Consider the following 19,474-nt stretch of genomic DNA (forward strand, 5'->3'; position numbering starts at 1 on the left):
GTGTTTCTAGAAAAGCAGAGGACACTTACCCTACCGGTGCACCTGGTCCAAGCTCCAAGTTTTTAGTGGAGTCCGAGTTGCACATTTACTTTTGTTACTTTGTATGTATGATTTTGGTTACTTTATGTTCTTTGTTGTGTGTGTCTGTTTTCCATGTCTGGTCTTTGTCCCTGGATTATATTCTTTTGATTACCGCTATAACCTTGGTTCCCTTGATTACTCTTGGAACTTTTCTAAGAAATGTTTATGGTGTTTTTAGGTTGTTTAAGTTGTAGTTGGTTACTGGGCCACTACAAAGCTTCCTGCCTTCAGACACATTGTTAGTTGGTTACTGGGCCACTACAAAGCTTCCTGCCTTCAGACACATTGTTAGTTGGTTACTGGGCCCCTACAAAGCTTCCTGCCTTCAGACACATTGTTAGTTGGTTACTAGGCCCCTACAAAGCTTCCTGCCTTCAGACACATTGTTAGTTGGTTACTGGGCCCCTACAAAGCTTCCTGCCTTCAGACACATTGTTAGTTGGTTACTGGGCCCCTACAAAGCTTCCTGCCTTCAGACACATTGTTTTTATCCTATCCATCTGTCTCTCAAACTGTTATTTAATCAAAACAGTTTGTAAATGTGGAACTGATTTTATGATTTTCACTGTATTATTAAATTAAGATCCCATGTATGTTTTGTGTAAAAATGTTTCATTTTCCTGACCAATTTTTCTTAATTTTTTTAAAATCTAACCTTTTTAGAATTAGTAGCCAAAAAGGGGCCTAAAGCAAGCATTTAATAGACTTTAACTACCTAATGCAAATTAAAGCATAGGATAGTCTATGATATTGTTCCACAATATTCTATACCATAACAGTTAGACTTTGATTTATTTTTGGGGTAAATACTTGAACTTTTCGGAAATTAAGGGTGAAAAAGGGAGGCTAGAAACATGCATTTTCCTGATGTCCAGAATAAAGTTTGGCTGTATTGGATGAATTTTTTTTTTAAATTGTATTACAAGATGCCATGCAACAAAAAGAAGACTGAGATTGATTTTTGGAATGTGATTTGAGCCAAGTAAGAATAAGGGAGCCAGAAACAAGTTTTTTTCTGATTTCTTGATGATAGCTTGTTTATTTCTGGTCTAATTTTGTGATTTAACAAATGAAAATCCTGAAAACCCTTGCAAGCATTATTCAGTCAGATTTCACATATTTATGGTTTTCAAGTTATAAGAGGCCAAAGGGGATCAAACCCCAAAAAATGGACTTTCTATATTTGGTGAGATTTTGTAATTTTTTTTATTTGATTTCATATGAAAATTCCAGCCTAAATACAAGAGCTTTAAGAAGTATGCTTAGTAAATTAAACCTTATCATTTACTGTTGTTGTCTGTGCGTGTTGTGTACCCCTTAGGCTACCTGTAATGAATAAAAAGTAAATCCAGTGTAGTTCCCACTTTAAACCTGCTGATAGCAGATGTAACATCACTCCAAAACTGTAGGTGTGAATTTATATGGTGCGGTATCAAAGTGAAAAATAAGCATTAAAATTAATAAAAAATGAAAAAATATGCTTAATTCCCTTAATGCGTATGCTGAAATCAAATTTTGCATATGATTAATTATTTATTTATAGGCATAGTTCAATTTATGCATATGCATAAATAATTTATTTAAATATATGCTATATTTGAATTAACGTTAAGCTTTAATATTTTAGCATATGCAAAGTTCTAATATATTTAAATACTAAATATTTATGCATAGGCATAAATCGAATTTTGCATACCAATGCTAACATATTAAAGAGTATTCAAGGGAACCAGGATTTTAGTGGAAATCAAAAGAATGTAATCCAGGGACAAAAACCAGACATGGAAAACAGAGCAAAGAACTTAAAGTAATTGAAATAATACATACAAAGAAACAAAAGTAAATGAACAACTCTGACACCATTAAAAACTGGGAGCATGGACCAGGTGCACCAGTAGGGTAAGAGTCCTCTATTTTTCTAGAAACACCCGCCAAGTTGCTCAGAAAAATTTGAGTCCGGGGTAGCATATCCTTCAATGAAATAAAGCATATGCCTAAATAATTGAGCATATACAGAATTCAGTTTTAGCATATGCATAATTATTCAAGCATATACATAAAAACATATTTTTGGCACCATAGATTTGTAGAGATAGACCAAACACACATCCCAGGACCCTGGTCCCTATTTAGGTCTTGATGATGCTACTGTAAAAAGTGAGCTGCAGACTCTAATATGATGTGCTTCAAAACACATGACCAACATTTTGTGCAACACATAGGTTGTGTCTATTCAAAAATATGAAGAAACTAGTCCTATTCTAGTCTAGAATCAAAATAAATCAGGAAAACTCCATTTTATCATTGTTTTACCATGGGCAGGCCATTTATATCTTATTTAACCCCTCAGTATTGCTGAAGCTGAAACAATGTGACATAAATGGCCAACCTGTGATGAAACAATTATGAAATGGAGTTTCAGTGATTTATTTCTGAATCAATCTATGAGTCTTGTCTTGTTTTGTGTTATTTATTTTCTGTTTAAGGAGGTAGAGCTAGTGTAAGGGACACAACTCTTACAAATTATTGGAACGTTTGTATTCAGCATTTTACATCAATCTCATGTAAGCATCAAAGTAGCTTGGACTTATTTCATTCTGTTTCAAAGGAAAGCTTGAAAGGCTTTGGTGATATTGAATATGATACAAACATATCACTGATTTCAAGAGTTATGTCCCTTACCCTAGGTCTACCTTAAGACAACCCTGCATACTTAAATATCCATCCTATGATTGCCCTGCCACTCCTTCCACCTCAGATTTTTGTCTCATTTTTAAAATAACAGTCACATGAAATTGAAAAATGGTTGAATAATTAATGCTTGATTCTATTTTTAGGCCTGCTGTATGTCTTGTTGTTTCTGGGCCTGGATTAGTACATGCTTTTGCTGGGATGTCAAATGCCATGGAGAATTGCTGGTATAATTTTCTTGTTTATTCTGCAATAAAGTTTGGTGTACTGTTAAGGAAATTATCATACAGCTGAATTTTTTTAACCAATGACAAACTTTGAAGTGGGTCTTACAAAATATTATGTCAACTCATAAACATATCCTGGGCTCATTCTTATACTTTAACATTTATATGGTAGCTGTAGGATAAATTGGTTATGATATAGGTTTATATGTGCAATATAAAAATATTGTACCGTTAATGTCCATATTGTACTGAAAAGCCTTATAGGACTTTCAGCTTGTGCAGCTAGTGCACTACAGGTTTCCAGTACAACGAGGACTCACACAATGTTTTGTACACCTAACTGTGTAACCTTTTGCTAGTTTCTTGAGCAAATTTTTTGCAAAACTCATGAGTATTTAAAAACAAGTACTATCTTTAAAAAAAGGTAGCTGACACAGTAAAATTTTTTTTTTTTTTACTTATAATTTTCATCAGAAAATAACGCATGGCACCCAATTTAAATTTCGAACCCCACTAAGTTATCAGTATATGGCCAATCAGGAAACAGAATTTTGATCAGGTGACTTGCGTTTCCTTGGAAGAGGGTCTTTAAGGTCAAAGTGTAAAAAGCAAAACTATACTGACTGCATCGGAAAAAAACATTAATACAGATAACCAAGAATATGTCCCTTCATGATGGAATACAGGTAAGATGGAGGGTAAATAAATAGCAGCATATTAAGTAACAGTCTTTGTATGAATCATGCAAATTCTGTAAAATGTGATACACCTAAAAAAGGCCACATATTTTTATTTTTGTGATTGATTTACTTTATAGGTCTATATGATGAAATATATAATTATTTACTTTATAGGTCTATATGATGAAATATATAATTATTCATTACAATTAATCTGCTCTTAGGAGATAATTCACATTAAAAATACAATAGTTTCTATTGTTTGTTGTGTTATTTGCCCTGTTTTCTCCCTTAATTTTGAATTCTACAGTGCATTCTATATAATTTTTATCTCGTATGAACAAGGGTTATATGGAAAGCCACACGTTACTTTCTGTTTACTATGATATTTTGAACATAATATCAAAAATAAAAATATTTAGGCTTTCCAACCATGAATCACAATTTGCATGATTCTTATGTGGAGTGCTGTCTAAATTGACATCTGAAACACAAAAACATTCTTAAAACATATACATATACTATTTAAACTTTTGTGGTGAACAATTAAGTGAAAAAAATAGTTTTACAGTATTTCTGTTTATTACAATAACAACAGATTTATGACATATTGTTTTGAAAAAAAAAACCCAAGTTTTAATGATGTACTGCAAATTATATGAACAAATTCATTTGAATTAATGAACAGATATTCTTTTGAAAAACACTATTTATTCAATACTGTAGAGATCTTTAGTGGTCTTTCCTAATTAAGGTTACCAGATTTAGTAAATAACTGGTGTGTTGTCCAACTTCAATATTTTAATATGCATGTGTTGCAAAATTCTTACAACGAATTGCACTGAATTAAGTGTAATAGAAATTGGGATTGGTTCCTTTCCAGGATATATACCAGTATGTTAATGCTAGTACATTTAAACTGATAAATTCTATAAGTAATAGTTGTAGAAAGTAAGTTTCATGGTTTTTTAAAATCTTTACAGGCCTATGATAGTAATTGGTGGGTCATGTGATCAAGACCAGGAAGGCATGGATGGATTTCAAGAGTGCCCTCAGGTATTTAGGATAATGTCTTTGTCTCTGTTTACAAAGATGTGCTTTGTTTGCTAAACCATGAAATTTTCATGGCAGTTTAATTTTCTCTTTTTAGCTCACCTGGTGGAAGGCCATGTGAGCTATTGCCATCACTTGGCATCAGTCATGATCATGGTTGTCATCATTAACAATTTTTCAAAATTCTTCACCTCTGCCACTATTGAACAATTAGGACCAAACTTGGTATGAATGTTACTTGGTATATCCTGCATAGAATTAGTGAATGTTTTTTTGTTCTTTTTAATGTTTTTATCTTTCGAAAACCTTCTTCTCTTACATTACTTGACCAATTGGAACCAAATTTGGTATGAATATTTCTTAAGGTATTCTGCACAGATCTGATGTTGGGATTTTTGATCCATCAAAAAACATGGTCACTCTTACTTAAAAAAGAACAAAGGGGTCAGACAGAAGTTTTTCACATATATCTCCAAAAATGTTAGGTTTAGCCAAATTTTGAAAAGGGGAAAAGTGTCCAGCATGTTGAGATCTATCTGTGGTCAAATATTTAAATTAATCTGTTTAGCCATGTTGGAGTTATTGCTCTTTTTCAACAATTTTTACTCTTTTTAATGTTTTTTTTCCTTTCAAAAGCCTTCTTCTCTGACGATACTTGACCAATTGGAACAAAATTTGGTATGAATATTTCTTAAGGTATTCTGCATAGATCTGATGTTGGAATTTTGATCCGTCAAAAACTTGGCTACTGTTACTAAAAATAGAACATAGGGATTAGACATAAGTTTTTTGCACATATTTCCAAAACTGTTAGGTTAAGCCAAATTCTTTCAATTACCGAATTTATCCTTATTATAAGGCTTACAAAAGTCTGTGACTTATTGGTAGGGTTATTGCCCTTGAAAGGTGAAAATGATGTTTTTAGCAGTTTTAAGCCATTATCTTGAAAACTATAATAGATAAAAAACTTTCCCTTGATAAAATGGTCCTTATGATAAGTCCTACGTAAGTCTTGAGTCAAAATTGTCAGACAACTCCTTGTTAGATTTATTGCTCTTGAAAGGCAAAAATTTAATCAGGTGAGTGATTCAGGCTCCTGGGAGCCTCTTGTTTTCCTGGTAAAACCTGTATCATGAAAATTATTATCCATCATGGATATAAATGTTGTATAATGATTTTAGGAACAATAACACAAAAATGGGAGTAGTAGATCAAATACATAAGAAACCCCCATAAAAAACAGCAGGAAAAAATCTGGATGATGATAGACTCATAATCTGTACAAATTACAGAAAACCTGTTGAGAAAAACACCTCAGGTCTGATGATTTTTAATCTTGTTCTTCAAATGATATTTTTTTTTAAATTGACAACTTTTAAAATTTTGTCAGTGATTTCTTAGGATCTTTTAAGATATTAACAGAACTGTACTGTAGTATACTGGTACATGTATGCAGTAGTTTCATTTAGTCATTAGATGTTCTCATAGGAGGTTACATGTTTCATTCATATTAATTGGGACATAAATCACAAGTAAGTTACCATACATAGATAGTTTCCAATATTTTTTAATTTTAGGTTGAAATGGCAAGGCCTTATTCCAAGTATACAGCCAGACCAAGCAGTGTAGGAAAAATTCCTTTCTTTGTTGAAAAGGCATGTATATTCTTCTTGCATCTTCTGTATTCATTAACTTTATTCTGGCATTCCAAGTTTTAATTTTAATGAGTTTATTATAAATCAGACGATATTGTCATGTTTGTATTTATTCTGGAAAGGCAGATTGATTGCATTTGACTTATGTAACTTTGAAGCTTCAACAGTACCACTAACTACATCAGAATTGTCCTTAATGACAAAAGTTATATAATACCATTTTGTAAATATCCATCTGTATCTTTCCAATTATAACATATAATACTGAAGCAAGTACATTTTGTGAAGATGACAGTTACAATAGTACATGCAGTCAACAGTTTCTGAATGTATAATATTAATTTATTGCAAGTTCCAAGTGTGCCTATTAAATTGCAAATATCTGCAAGTACATGTATTTTCCTATTTTATTGAAATAATCTTCCAAGGTATATATATCATATTTTGAGTTGTTTAATAATTTGAAAGTAAATCGTACTGTATATATATATATATATATGCAGTTTTGGGAAATTATTGAATTTTGCATAAAGGGAGATAACTGATAAAACAAAAGTAAGTGCTTTGGTATATATTTGAATTTAAGGAATTTTCATTTGTTAAAATTAATGTGTTTTTGCTATGATCAACCGTTCATATTTTAAATAGAGAGCCATTAGTTACAGTGAAACTCTTGGAGCCCCACAAGTCTGAATACTTCAAGTAACATTTGGATATAAACAAAATGTACTAATTTCCCTAACATCATTTCTGCTTCTAAAATAATTAATTTTAGACAGATCTATTTTATTGTAACTTGAATTCTTTACAGGCAGTACGGTACAGTACATATGGTAGACCTGGTCCTGTTTATCTTGATATGGCAGGGAATATGGTCACACAGCAAGTTCCAGAAACCAGTATTAGGTAAATTAGTTTGTGTTTTTTGCTCCTTTTTATAATAATTGTTCTTTGTGTTTGTAATTGAAAATACATGCTAATTGGTTTTAATATATCATCTTTATTTTGACCTTGTGTGATGAAAGCTTTCATTTTAAATTCTAGATGTCATCTCATGTGTCATATACATTGTAGCCGTAAACTTTTGTAGGGACTTTTTGTGACATTGACAGAAATGCAACTCTTAAAGTTTGTGAGATTTAGGACTGCTGAAAAAGAAGACAAAATCTAGAAAATTAGCTTTGGTTAAAAATTCTGTGAAACTAGATAAACATATATATTTTATAGTTTTTACAGTTTAAATATACTGTAATTCATGTTTCATTATGCAAAAATCATTATACTTAAAGTAAAAATATTTGCATTTTACATTTCAGTGGATACACAGTGTGTCAACCTCCTCCTGTAACACTAGCTGACCCTGACAAAGTGAAGGAAGCTGCAGAACTATTGTACTTTGCTGAAAAACCTCTTGTCATTGTTGGAAAAGGTTGGTTTGTCTAATGCCAATACTGAATGTTAGAAAAGGTTGGTTTGTCTAATGCCAATACTTAATGTTGGAATAGGTTTTTTGTTTACACCAATACTTAATGTTGGAAAAGGTTTTTTTAACACCAATACTTAATAGGTTGGTTTGTTTAATGCCAATACTTTATAATGGAATAGGTTGGTTTGTCTAATGCCAATACTTAATGTTGGAATATGTTGGTTTGTCTTATGCCAATAATTGATGTTGGAAAAGGTTTTTTTAACACCAATACTTAATAGCTTGGTTTCTTTGACATCAATACTTTATGTTGGAATAGGTTGGTTTGTTGCACTACCAGTTCCTTAAATATTAAATACAAATGTACTACATTGTATGTCATTTTAAATGATACTGAAAATAGATACATAAGGGTCAGTCAGAAGTTTTTCGGATATATTTCCTATATCCATTGGGTTTAGTTCAATTCTGACATGGGGTAAAGGTGTTCAGCATGATGGGATCTATCTGTGGTCAAATTTTCATATAAATCTGTTTAACAATGCTGGATTTATTGCCCTTTGGCTATTTTTAATATTATACTTCCAAATTTTTCTCCTCAGAAACTATTGTACAGAATTCATTGAAAATTGATAAGATTGTTCCTTAGGTATGAGTGTTAGGAATTTTTATCTAGGGAAAAACATGGTTGCTTTTACAAAAATATTTTTAGTGCCTCTATTTTTTTTTTTATTTGTTAAATGAGTAAATTCTGTACCGCTTGGCAAACCAATGTAATTTAAATTGGGATAAATGTATCAACTTATGTAGCAGGTGCTTTTAAAGTGCTATCAATCAAAGGTATATATTTATATTCTTATGCAGAGAATTATATGATACTATTAACAAACTAATTTTTATGAATAAACTAAATTGATTTTTATTGTTAAATACACCATTTTCTACACAGCAGTACTTTATTTTTGTTCTTTCATGTCAAGTGTGGAATGACCCATACTTCATAGATCTTTGACATGACATGATACCATGATATATTGTATATAAACAGGTGCAGCCTATTCTGGAGCTGAGGGACCATTGAGACAGTTGGTGGAGGGGAGCAAGCTGCCTTTCCTACCTACACCTATGGGTAAAGGTGTTCTACCTGATGACCACCCCATGTGTGTGGCACCAGCTAGGTCCAGGTAATTTCTTGATAAAAACAGAAGAAACTACATTTGGCAAGGTTTTTATATTGGGGAAACTCCAAAAGATTGTACACATGCAACTTTCAAGTGTCTTTGTAAATTGAAATCAGCTGTAAAAATATCTAACACCTCGTTGAAGGCGTCAGAATTATTTTTAATGAGACTGCTTGATGGATTTATGGTAGTGTGCTTGACTCCAGTGCCAGTAATTGTGGGCTCTATCCCCAGCTGAATCATACCAGACTTAAATTTGTAGTCACTGCTACTCCATCAAACAAACAGCATATAGGAGATACAGTGATGACTGGTTGGCTCATTGTTAAATTAAAAAAAAAAAAAAATTCAGAATTAGATGATTATATGACAAAAAGCAATAATAAATAGTTTTAACTCTATGATAACGCAGTCATTTTTTATCATTATTTCAGGGCTTTACAAGAAGCTGATGTCATTTTATTATTAGGGGCCAGATTGAACTGGATTCTACATTTTGGACTGCCACCAAGGTTTAATACTAATGTCAAAATCATACAGGTATTCTACAGGATAGTCACAAATGTTGCAATTTAAGTAGAATTTTTAAGAAACTGTAGAAACAATGCTATTAATCCCCTTTATATTGGTAGCACAGAGCAAATTTCATCTCACTATTTGTTTTGTTCCAATGTATTATTAAACTCATTATGATGTCAGAGATTTTATCAAATGTAGATGGCTCAGAATTTATATTTTAAGTTCATTACAAATCAACTAAATTATGAACAAATCAAAGGAAGAGTGATTTCCCTTTGCACTAGACTTTTCCTGTGCTTTCAGTATGATTTATTTAATTCTTACCATTTCAGTAAATTACAAACCAAAATTCATGTTTTAGAAAACATGAGTTATGAAAAGTTATTGGAAATCAAATTTGCCATATGCCACCCACTGCCTTGGTTGCACTTAGACAACTTAGGAAATCCTTAAACTGTTTATGACCTTATTTTTGTATTAAAAGATAAAATTTGACACAATTTTTTTAAATTCTGCATTTAAATACTTAACCTGTATACAATAGCAAGAAGCAAACAATAGGATGTTTCATTAAAACTTATGGCAGTTAAATATTTATAAGCACTTTCGATTTTTGTATGTATGGTAACTCGATCAAAAAAGCACACAGATTTTATACACTTTTACTTTTAACAGATACCAGCAATTTCTAGCTTGAATAGTAAAATCAACTGAAGAATAGAAGAAAGAAGGTCAAATCAATCTGTTGAATAATGATTTGATATTTTTATAGGTAGACATTTGTCCAGAACAAACTGGGAACAATGTACAGTCTGCTGTATCACTTGTAGGAGATTGTAATGCTATATTACAACAGGTATATATGCATATAATTGTAGTGGATGAAGTCATGACCCAAATTATAGAAACCTAGGAAAACCATACTTTGAAAGATCAAATTTAATTTCTCATATGAATTATGTGTTCTGTACTGCACATTGTTCAGAGTCAGGGCAGGAAACTCACTCAAATTCTAGCCAGTCCTGATTACAAATTTTCAGTATGTTTACAATATGGCTATAGAAATGTTTGCTAAAATTAGCCAAACCTGCCAAAAAATATCCAGTCTCAGGTTACTTTTTCTAACTCTGTTCAGAGTACAATGTTTTTCATGTACCAACTGTTAAGTTTATTCTACAATTGTCAGCCATATTTTATCATCTTCCTGTTGTCTAGCTAATTGAATAACAAAATGGGTGGTTTACTCTCTTTTTGCAATTTGAATTTGTGAAAAATAATTTCTGGGTTCATTAAAAATAATATCTGCTATGATAGGATAGATGTTTAAGTAGTACCCCAGCTAAAAATCATGCAACATATGATTCATGGTTGGAAAGCTTATATATTTTAATTTTTGCTATTTTGTTTACAATGTTAAAGTAAACATGAATTAACATAGGATATATGGTTTATAAAGAATGTACTATACAATATTTAAAACTAAGGAAGATAACTCTGTAAATGACACTTAAATACAACAGAAGTCATGGATTATTACATGTGAATTATCTCCTAAGAACAGACAGATTGGAATGATTGATTATAATTTTATCATATAGACCCATAAAACAACTTAATAACAAAAATAAGAATGTGTAGCCTTTTTTTTTGGGAGTATCACATATTACAGAATTTGCATGATTCTTACAAAGACTGCTACTTAATTGTTTTTTACTCTTTATGTTTAACCTGTTTCTGTTATTGCTCATTTCTTTATCATTTTCTGTATGTAATACTGACTGACTTCATGTAACACATTTATTTATGTGTCTGACTGGATATAATAAAATCAGAAATCTTAATAAAAGAAAGATTGTTACTGAAATGTTATGTTTCACTCTTTTTTTTTCTTTGGAGCTGTTTATTTGTTGTTTATCATGTATTTTTAAAAAAAACCAATACATGTTTTACATATTGAGAAAGTTCAATGATGCTACAAGTTTTCAATTTCTTTATTATGAAAAATTGCTTTTTATTTTAATAGTTAAATGAGACATTCAGTAAAATGCCAGGGAGATTTTCATTTAACCCTAACTCACCTTGGTGGAAAACACTCCGAGCGAAGATAAAAGCTAATCAACAAACAGTACAGGTATACTTTGAACTTATTGCTATGTCTGATTTCAGATAGAGTTGGTTTAAGAGGTATACATTATAACTTGTCATTTATTGACTATAAATAGTTAAAAAGCTTTACATGTCTTTGCTCATTTCATTGTAGAAATCAATTCATAAATTTGTACATTTTGTTTGTAAGAGAAAAATGTGATGAAATCAAGTGCTATTTGCCACTTTGGTGAAATTAACATATTTTGCACTAAAGTTTGAAAAAAAAAGTTTTTGCTGTCAAAGTATGCACACCAATCACATGTATTTATGCAATATCCATGTAGATTTTACCAAGTTTATTTTTGGAGCCATTTTTGTCATAAAACAAGCATACTCTTTTTAGCTCACCTTCCCAAAGGTCAAGTGAGTTTATGCCATCACTTGGCATCTGTTATTGACATCGTCATGGTCAAATTTTCAGAAATCTTCTCCTCAGAAACTACTAGACCAACAGGATGTAAACTTGGCATGACTGTTCCTTAGAGTAATGTGGACAAAATGACCATGCCATTACTAAAAATAGAACATAGAGGTCTGAAGGCATAATTTTACAAATAACTAAAAAACATTGCCTTTAGCAAAATTCTGGGAGGATAGTTGTTCAGCATCAAGAGACTGATCTATGCCAAAATTTTCAAAAAGATTTTTAACTGATGTAGGAGTTATGACCCCTGAAACATCTTTTTTGGCTTTTTTTGATTGTACAGCTTTGAAAATCTTCTCTTAAACCATTTTAAATAATTCATTGAAAGTTGGCATATTTTTTCTTTTGGGGTATTCCACATGAAATGACATTTGAGATTTATGATCCATGAAAAAAACATGGCAGATGTTTCTAAAAATAGAACATAGGGGTCAGAAGGCAGTTTTTTGCAAATAACTCAAAAGTTGTTGCCTTTAGCAAAATTCTGGCAGGATAATATTGTTCAGCATTATGAGACAGACCTATGCTGAAATTTTCAAAACAATTCATCTTTTGATGTAGGAATTAGGGCCCCTGAAACAGTTTTTGCTTTTTTGCCTGTACAACTTTGAAACTCTTCTTTTCAAAAAAACTGTTTTACAGAATTCAATAAAAGTTGGCATATTTGTACCTTAGGGTTTCCCACAGCTTCCTATTCAGATTTTTTTTTCATCTGTGAAAAATGATGTAACAGATGTAAAACAGATGTAGGAGTCATTTCCCCTGAATCATCTTCTCTCATACCATTTAAGATCATTCAATGAAAATAAGCATATTTTTTTCCATAGGGTATGTGCTCAAAATGACTTGTGATTTTTAATCCATGAATATATACAGCTGCCATTACTAAAAATGGAACATAGGGGACAGAAGATTTTTTTTTTGTTGCAAATAATTCAAAAACTTGCCTTTAGTATATTGATATTGTGCAGCCTCATGAGACAAACTTATGCTGAAATTTTCAAATTAATTAATCGACTGAAATAGGATATACTGCCCTTGAGAGCATGTTTTTATCATTTTTCACTTATTTAACTTTGAAAATCTTCTTTGAAGCCATTTAGGATCAGTTTTTTTAAAACAACTCAAAAACTGTTGTCTTTAGCAAAATTCTGGTTTAGGTCATAAAAATGTTATTAAAAGCATTTCCTGCATTTGACATTTCAGTTAATTTTAACTAAGCCAGTCTTATTCAAGTTTTTCAAATCAGCTAATGGTTAACCAGGTGAGCGATTCAGGCTTTCTTGAGCCTCTAGTTTGAAACATGTTACCACGTTTGACTCTTGATGTAAATATTATATCAGAAATTAAGTAATAATGTATAAATAAGAAGTTCTTAGTGATATCTGTTTGTAAGATGCTGTGATTCATTAATTCTAATTAAGTCAAATTTTACTTGAATGAATTATATGTATTTTATTCTTTCACAGCAATCCATTGACGACAAGAGCATTCCAATGAATTACTTTGCAGCATATCATGAGGTGAGTCAGCCATTCAAAAATAGTGATAATCTGATTTCAAGGATTGTCAATTTTTGACTTCATTTACTTGTGTACTGGACCTTCAGCCCTTTTAACTAACACTCTATCATGGATCAATCTTTTAAATGGACCTTTTGATTGATACTTGGAAAAGTTTAGGACCTGCCTATCTTGAAAATAGATTGAATCTCTTGGTGGGTACTGTTAGAGATCTTATCAGTAGCATACTGAAATGTTGATTCCCTCAATATCAGTTTTGAAAATCAGAATGTGTAGTATACGATGGTTGACTGAATGAAGGAACTTTTTGACATGGTGCCTTACTTTTACAAAAGGTGATGTGTCATGTACCATGGATAGTGGCTTATTACCTTGGAACTTTGACCTCAGGGTCAAATTCCTGTTTTTGGGTAACAAACTTATGTCCAGGCTGTATTTTTTTTGTCTTTTGATATTTTTTCATTTGGGTAGATCACCTTAAGACCATATGTCATGTACCATGGATAGTGGCTTGTGACCTTGAACTTTGACCTCAAGGTCAAATTCTGTTTTTCAGTGACAAACTTGTGTCCAGGCTTTAACATTTTTGTTTCTTGATGTAGGCTTTTGATATTTAGCATGTGGGTAGATCACTTAAAGACGATGTGTCACATTTTATGGCTGGTGACCTTGGACCTTAACTATTTATTTTTGCACAACTGTTTGTGTCTCAACTGTTATAAATTTTGAATGATTAATTGAATTTGTTAAGCATGGCTGATGTACAGGATTTTTACCTCAGTAGGGCCTTAAGAGATTGATTCCATCTCTTTGATATCTAGTTACTCTTTGAAACTGTTTTAATAGTCTTTAAAATGTGAAGTTGGTTTCATTGGTGTCTGTTTTAGATAAGGTCACTGTTACCTAAAGACAGCATCATCGTCAGTGAAGGGGCTAACACGATGGACATCAGCAGAACTATGGTGCTGAACTATCTACCTAGACACAGGTAAGTAGACATTAGCAGAGCTATGTTGATGAACTGTCTACCTAGACACAGATAAGTAGACATTAGCAGAGCTATGTTGATGAACTGTCTACCTAGACACAGATAAGTAGACATTAGCAGAACTATGGTGATGAACTTTCTACCTAGACACAGGTAAGTAGGCATCAGCAGACCTGTTGTGCTGAACTGTCTACCTACACACGGGTAGAAGACATTAACAGAACTATGATGCTGACACCTCTACCTGGGCATAGGTAAGTAGATATTAGCAGAACTATGATGCTGAGCTATTTATGGAGACACAGGTAAGTAGACATCAACAGCCCTGTGGTGCTGAAATATTTATCTAGACACAGGTAAGTAGACATTAGCAGACCTGTGGTTCTGAACTTTCTACCTACACACAGGTAAGTAGACATTAGCAGAACTATGTGGTGAACTTTCTACCTAGACACAGGTAAGTAGACATCAGCAGATCTGTTGTGCTGAACTGTCTACCTACACACAGGTAGAAGACATTAAAAGAACTATGGTGCTGACACCTCTACCTGGGCATAGGTAAGCAGACATTAGCAGAACTATGGTGCTGAACTATCTACCTAGATTCATGTCTTTAATAATGCTTTCCATCACATTGTTCAAAAGAAATAAAGAATTATGCAAGATCAAGAAAGACTTTTGACCAGTTTGATATATTCAGTATTGTAACTTTGTTATTGTCAATATTTTCTGTAAAGACTTTGGACTAAGAAATGTTTTTATTTCAGATTAGATGCAGGCTCATTTGGCACTATGGGGGTAGGATTAGGGTTTGCAGTAGCTGCAGCTGCTTGGTGTAAGGACCATGCACCTCAGAAGAAGGTGATATCTATACAGGGAGACTCAGCCTTTGGTTTCTCTGGTATGGAAATAGAAACAATATGTAGGTAAGATGATTTTTGAAATTTGATAAAATCATCCCAAGAAGTTTGGATGTGGACAGTAAAGTATTATTGTTGGTTGTTTATCAACATACATATGCAAAGTAGTGTAACTTATTGAATACAGATTTCTTAGAAAAAAAATGATTCCCTTTTACATTTCAAATCTAAAGGTCATAGTTAGGGGTGCTATGATTCCATTACCTGACGTTACAATACATATTGCGATACCTCACTGGAGATATTATAATGATCATGATGCCTATTTGATAAAAGATCTCCTTTTATGCCACTGAATGATATTGCTTCCAGTAATCAGATGGCTTGTTCAAGCTTTAGTTTATGCTAGTTTCTGCCTTCACACATCAGAAATATACTCTGCTGGTGGAGCAACAACTCTTCTGGTTGCTATGGAGCAACAAGTCTTCTGGTTGCTATGGAGCAACAAGTCTTCTGGTTGCTAAGGAGCGACAAGTCTTCTGGTTGCTATTCAAACACACTTATGGTACTTATGGTCAAGATGATTATAAACGACTGTAAATGGTTCTAGTATCGATTCCCAGATTGTAGCTGGAAATATTGTGATGCACTGGTGCACTGGCAAATAAGACTTTGGTGTTGCCTGTTGATATCACATTTTTTCATTGGTAACTACTTGCAAATGCTATGTTTAAAATTACCATTGGCAGAGAAGCTGTGTCAAATCAAAATATTTTGCCTCTTTTTTTATCTTAAAATACCCCCCCTTGGAAGAAGAGGAGGGGTATACTGTTAAAGCTCTGTCCATCATTCCCTCCATCCATCTGTTACCAGAACTTTTGTAACACGTTTCTGAGGAACTGCTTATCATAGCCACTTGATATTTGGTATGCTGCCTCAGCTAGTGGTCCTATACCACACTAATTTTGGTTCTGTTGGATAACTTCTTCCTGTTTACATACTTTGGAAGAATAGAGTTTTTGGGGAAAGCAGGGGTATACTCAGTGACTAGAAGCTCACAAATCCCTTGTAAGGAACATGTAATTACCATTTTAGGTATAAGCTACCAGTTATTATGATAATAATGAACAACAATGGTATATACAATGGTCTTGATGGAGAGTCCTGGGAGACAATACAATCCTCTGATGATTTACCACTTAAGTAAGTATACAATTTTTAGAAATTTTCAGAAGTCTTCATAATTCATATATTTTACACTAAATGACTATTACTTCTGTCCTTTTGCTAGTGTAAGTAAATTAACAAGAACATTTAACCATTATACAAACTTTAGATAAATTAACAACTGATAAGATGCAAAAAAGATTCTAAAAGGAAATGAGAAAAAAACATAATTGTACATTCAACATCATTGCTTAGTAGAAACACAATTGTACATTCAACATCGTTCCTTAGTAGAAACACAATTGTACATTCAACATCGTTCCTTAGTAGAAACACAATTGTACATTCAACATTGTTGCTTAGTAGAAACACAATATTGTTATTTGCATCATTTTTACGAAAAAAATCATGTTAACAATGATATTTTACACTGTTACACCAAATTGTCTTAGGGAAAAATGTTGCACACTTAAATATCTTTGTCTTATTTTTCAGCATTCCTCCAACATCGTTGACTGTTGATGCACATTATGAAAAGATAGTAGAAGCTTTTGGAGGAAAAGGATATTTTGTGAGGACACATGGAGAACTGCAATCGAGTCTATCTACAGCATTAAAGGCAAAAGATCAAGTATCTCTGATCAATGTAATGATCAGTCCTATGGCACAAAGAAAACAACAGGTATGGTTCAGCTATATATAGACATGATGTAATGATTTGATTTAAGAAGGATTATGACTGTAACTTTGGGAATGATATCTCTGCAAAATTTTAAGTTTCACCATAACTGATTCTAAATATTTCTTATCAGTACAAAAAATGGTAGTGTTAAACCCAGAAAGACAAAACTGGAATAGCTTTTGTGTGCAACAATTTCTGAATTTACAGAATATACATTCTAATACCTTGGATGAACTTCAACAAACTGTAATAGTAAAGCAATATTATGTATGCTTTTGGTTTTTATGACCATGCCTATTTACCTTTTGTGTGCCATTCACCTGACATACTTACAGTATTCATCTGTCAGTTAGTCTACCAAGCCAGACTATGCACCCTACTATGTACATGTTTTTTTTTTTTTTTTTAATTTTTAGTAGAATGGTTGATGGATACATTTTCCCTTTCATTACGGCCCATGACCTTGAACTTTGACCTTATGGTATTTATGGCTTAATTGCCACCATGGGCCTACAGAGATGGATTCCATCTCAATGATTTCTATTTTATGTTTGTTTTAAAATTTTCTTTGCCATGCTTATTGCAACTATCTTTGTTTTGAGTTTGGTATGTTCAAGTTCAAAACATTTTGGTAAAGTGAAGAAACCTATCCACAAATTGTATTAGGTATGATCTACGGTCCTGAATTTAGTGATTTTGGAAAGAGGTATTTTTTTTAAAAAAATGGGGTTCCAGGCTATTACTGGTCAGAATTTTTGCAAAAAATGAACAAAATATGAATTGAACTGCCAAGGGTTGACCTTGTTTTTGTCCTGCATTCAGTTGATTGTATTTTTTTTTCTTACAGGACTTTTTCTGGTTGACAAAATCAAAGATGTGAATGTTCCAGTATATTTACCTATTTTAATGTTAATAGTGAAGGTAGTATAGTGATCATTAATCTGGTGCTACTATCTGTGTTGTCATTTAAGAAATTATTGTTCATTAATTAGTTAGCAGTCTTAGTAAGAATCATTTAGAGTCTGTAATATGTGATGCACTCCTAAAAAGACTACATATTTTTATTTTTGTTAATAAATAGCTTTATAGGTCTATAAGATGAAAGGTATAATTATTCATTCCATTCTGTCTGCTTTTAGGAGATAATTCATATTGAATATCCAACAGCTTCTATTGCATTTTAGTGTCATTTACAGTTATCTCCCTTAATTTTGAATTTTGCAGTACATTCTATATAATTTATACCTTTTATGAACAAGGTTTATATAAAAACCACATGTTACTGCCTCTTTACTTAATCATTTTAAATAAAATATCAAAAATAAAAATATGTAGGCTTTCCAACCATGTATCACACATATTTATATTACATGATTCTTAGATTGAGTGCTACTTGATAGCAGCAATAACAAAATGTATTCCGTAAAACTTCTCATATTTTTATATGTGCAATTGGTTTCATATTTTGATTTCAATTTAATTATCATGTGTTTTTATTTAAATTGATTGGATGTAACATGTTTTATTCAGACATTTAATTTCGTTACTGCTAACTATTTGTTTATGTATGATTTGTAGGTTTTATACAAATTGTTTTGTATGTAAAATATCTTTATGTGGTGTCAACCAATCAGGCATTATGAATCAAATTTTATGTGCAAATAGCTGTGATATACAAAATGTATTTTTACATCAATAAATACAATATTTTAAATCATTGAACTTGATAAGTTTATATTAAAAGTGAAGTTTTTGTCAATGAAACATTTTTTATAGATTGAATTTGAGTACAACAAATTGATCTCAATCTTGTCAACTTGAGATGGTGTCCATGCAAAATCCAGGCACTGGATGGCACATGGCAAATTTTGTTTTCAGATAAATTTCACCTATTTCATCACAAATGCCCCCTTTTTCAAAGTTGAATGTTGGTTTTTTTATTGACTGCAACGATCAAAGAGAAGTAATTTACATAGAAAGCATTGAAATCAGGGAGGTAACTCTTTGATTTGAGGAAAATTTGGTTGCTTTGTTGGGGAACTTATAAAAAACATTTTCTAAGCCATATATTGTTGATTTAAAACAAACTTTGTACTGTTTCACATACATTTTATATATACATTACATTGGAACAAAAAAAAGAAAAAAAATCATTGGGATAAAATTTAC

The 19,474-nt window shown here is 32.0% G+C and overlaps 1 protein-coding gene across 1 annotated transcript in view; it reads left to right on the top strand.

Moving 5' to 3' along the window:
- Window positions 1–19,027, top strand: part of LOC148603580 (2-hydroxyacyl-CoA lyase 1-like) — a 27,921-nt gene extending 8,894 nt beyond the window's left edge. The window contains exons 4-18 of the mRNA XM_088551497.1: window positions 2,919–2,999; window positions 4,663–4,735; window positions 6,310–6,391; window positions 7,203–7,293; window positions 7,704–7,816; window positions 8,862–8,997; window positions 9,429–9,534; window positions 10,286–10,369; window positions 11,537–11,644; window positions 13,555–13,608; window positions 14,496–14,596; window positions 15,364–15,522; window positions 16,552–16,659; window positions 17,119–17,305; window positions 18,153–19,027. Of these exons, the coding sequence (XP_088407623.1) occupies window positions 2,919–2,999; window positions 4,663–4,735; window positions 6,310–6,391; window positions 7,203–7,293; window positions 7,704–7,816; window positions 8,862–8,997; window positions 9,429–9,534; window positions 10,286–10,369; window positions 11,537–11,644; window positions 13,555–13,608; window positions 14,496–14,596; window positions 15,364–15,522; window positions 16,552–16,659; window positions 17,119–17,305; window positions 18,153–18,185 (1,516 nt within the window). The 3' untranslated portion in view covers window positions 18,186–19,027. The remainder of the gene's footprint in view (window positions 1–2,918; window positions 3,000–4,662; window positions 4,736–6,309; window positions 6,392–7,202; window positions 7,294–7,703; window positions 7,817–8,861; window positions 8,998–9,428; window positions 9,535–10,285; window positions 10,370–11,536; window positions 11,645–13,554; window positions 13,609–14,495; window positions 14,597–15,363; window positions 15,523–16,551; window positions 16,660–17,118; window positions 17,306–18,152) is intronic.
- Window positions 19,028–19,474: the final 447 nt, after the last annotated feature.

The sequence above is a fragment of the Perna viridis genome, chromosome 11 (genome assembly GCF_037379345.1).
Source record: "Perna viridis isolate PV_CMFRI_1.1 ecotype Kerala chromosome 11, ASM3737934v1, whole genome shotgun sequence".
Taxonomy (NCBI): domain Eukaryota; kingdom Metazoa; phylum Mollusca; class Bivalvia; order Mytilida; family Mytilidae; genus Perna; species Perna viridis.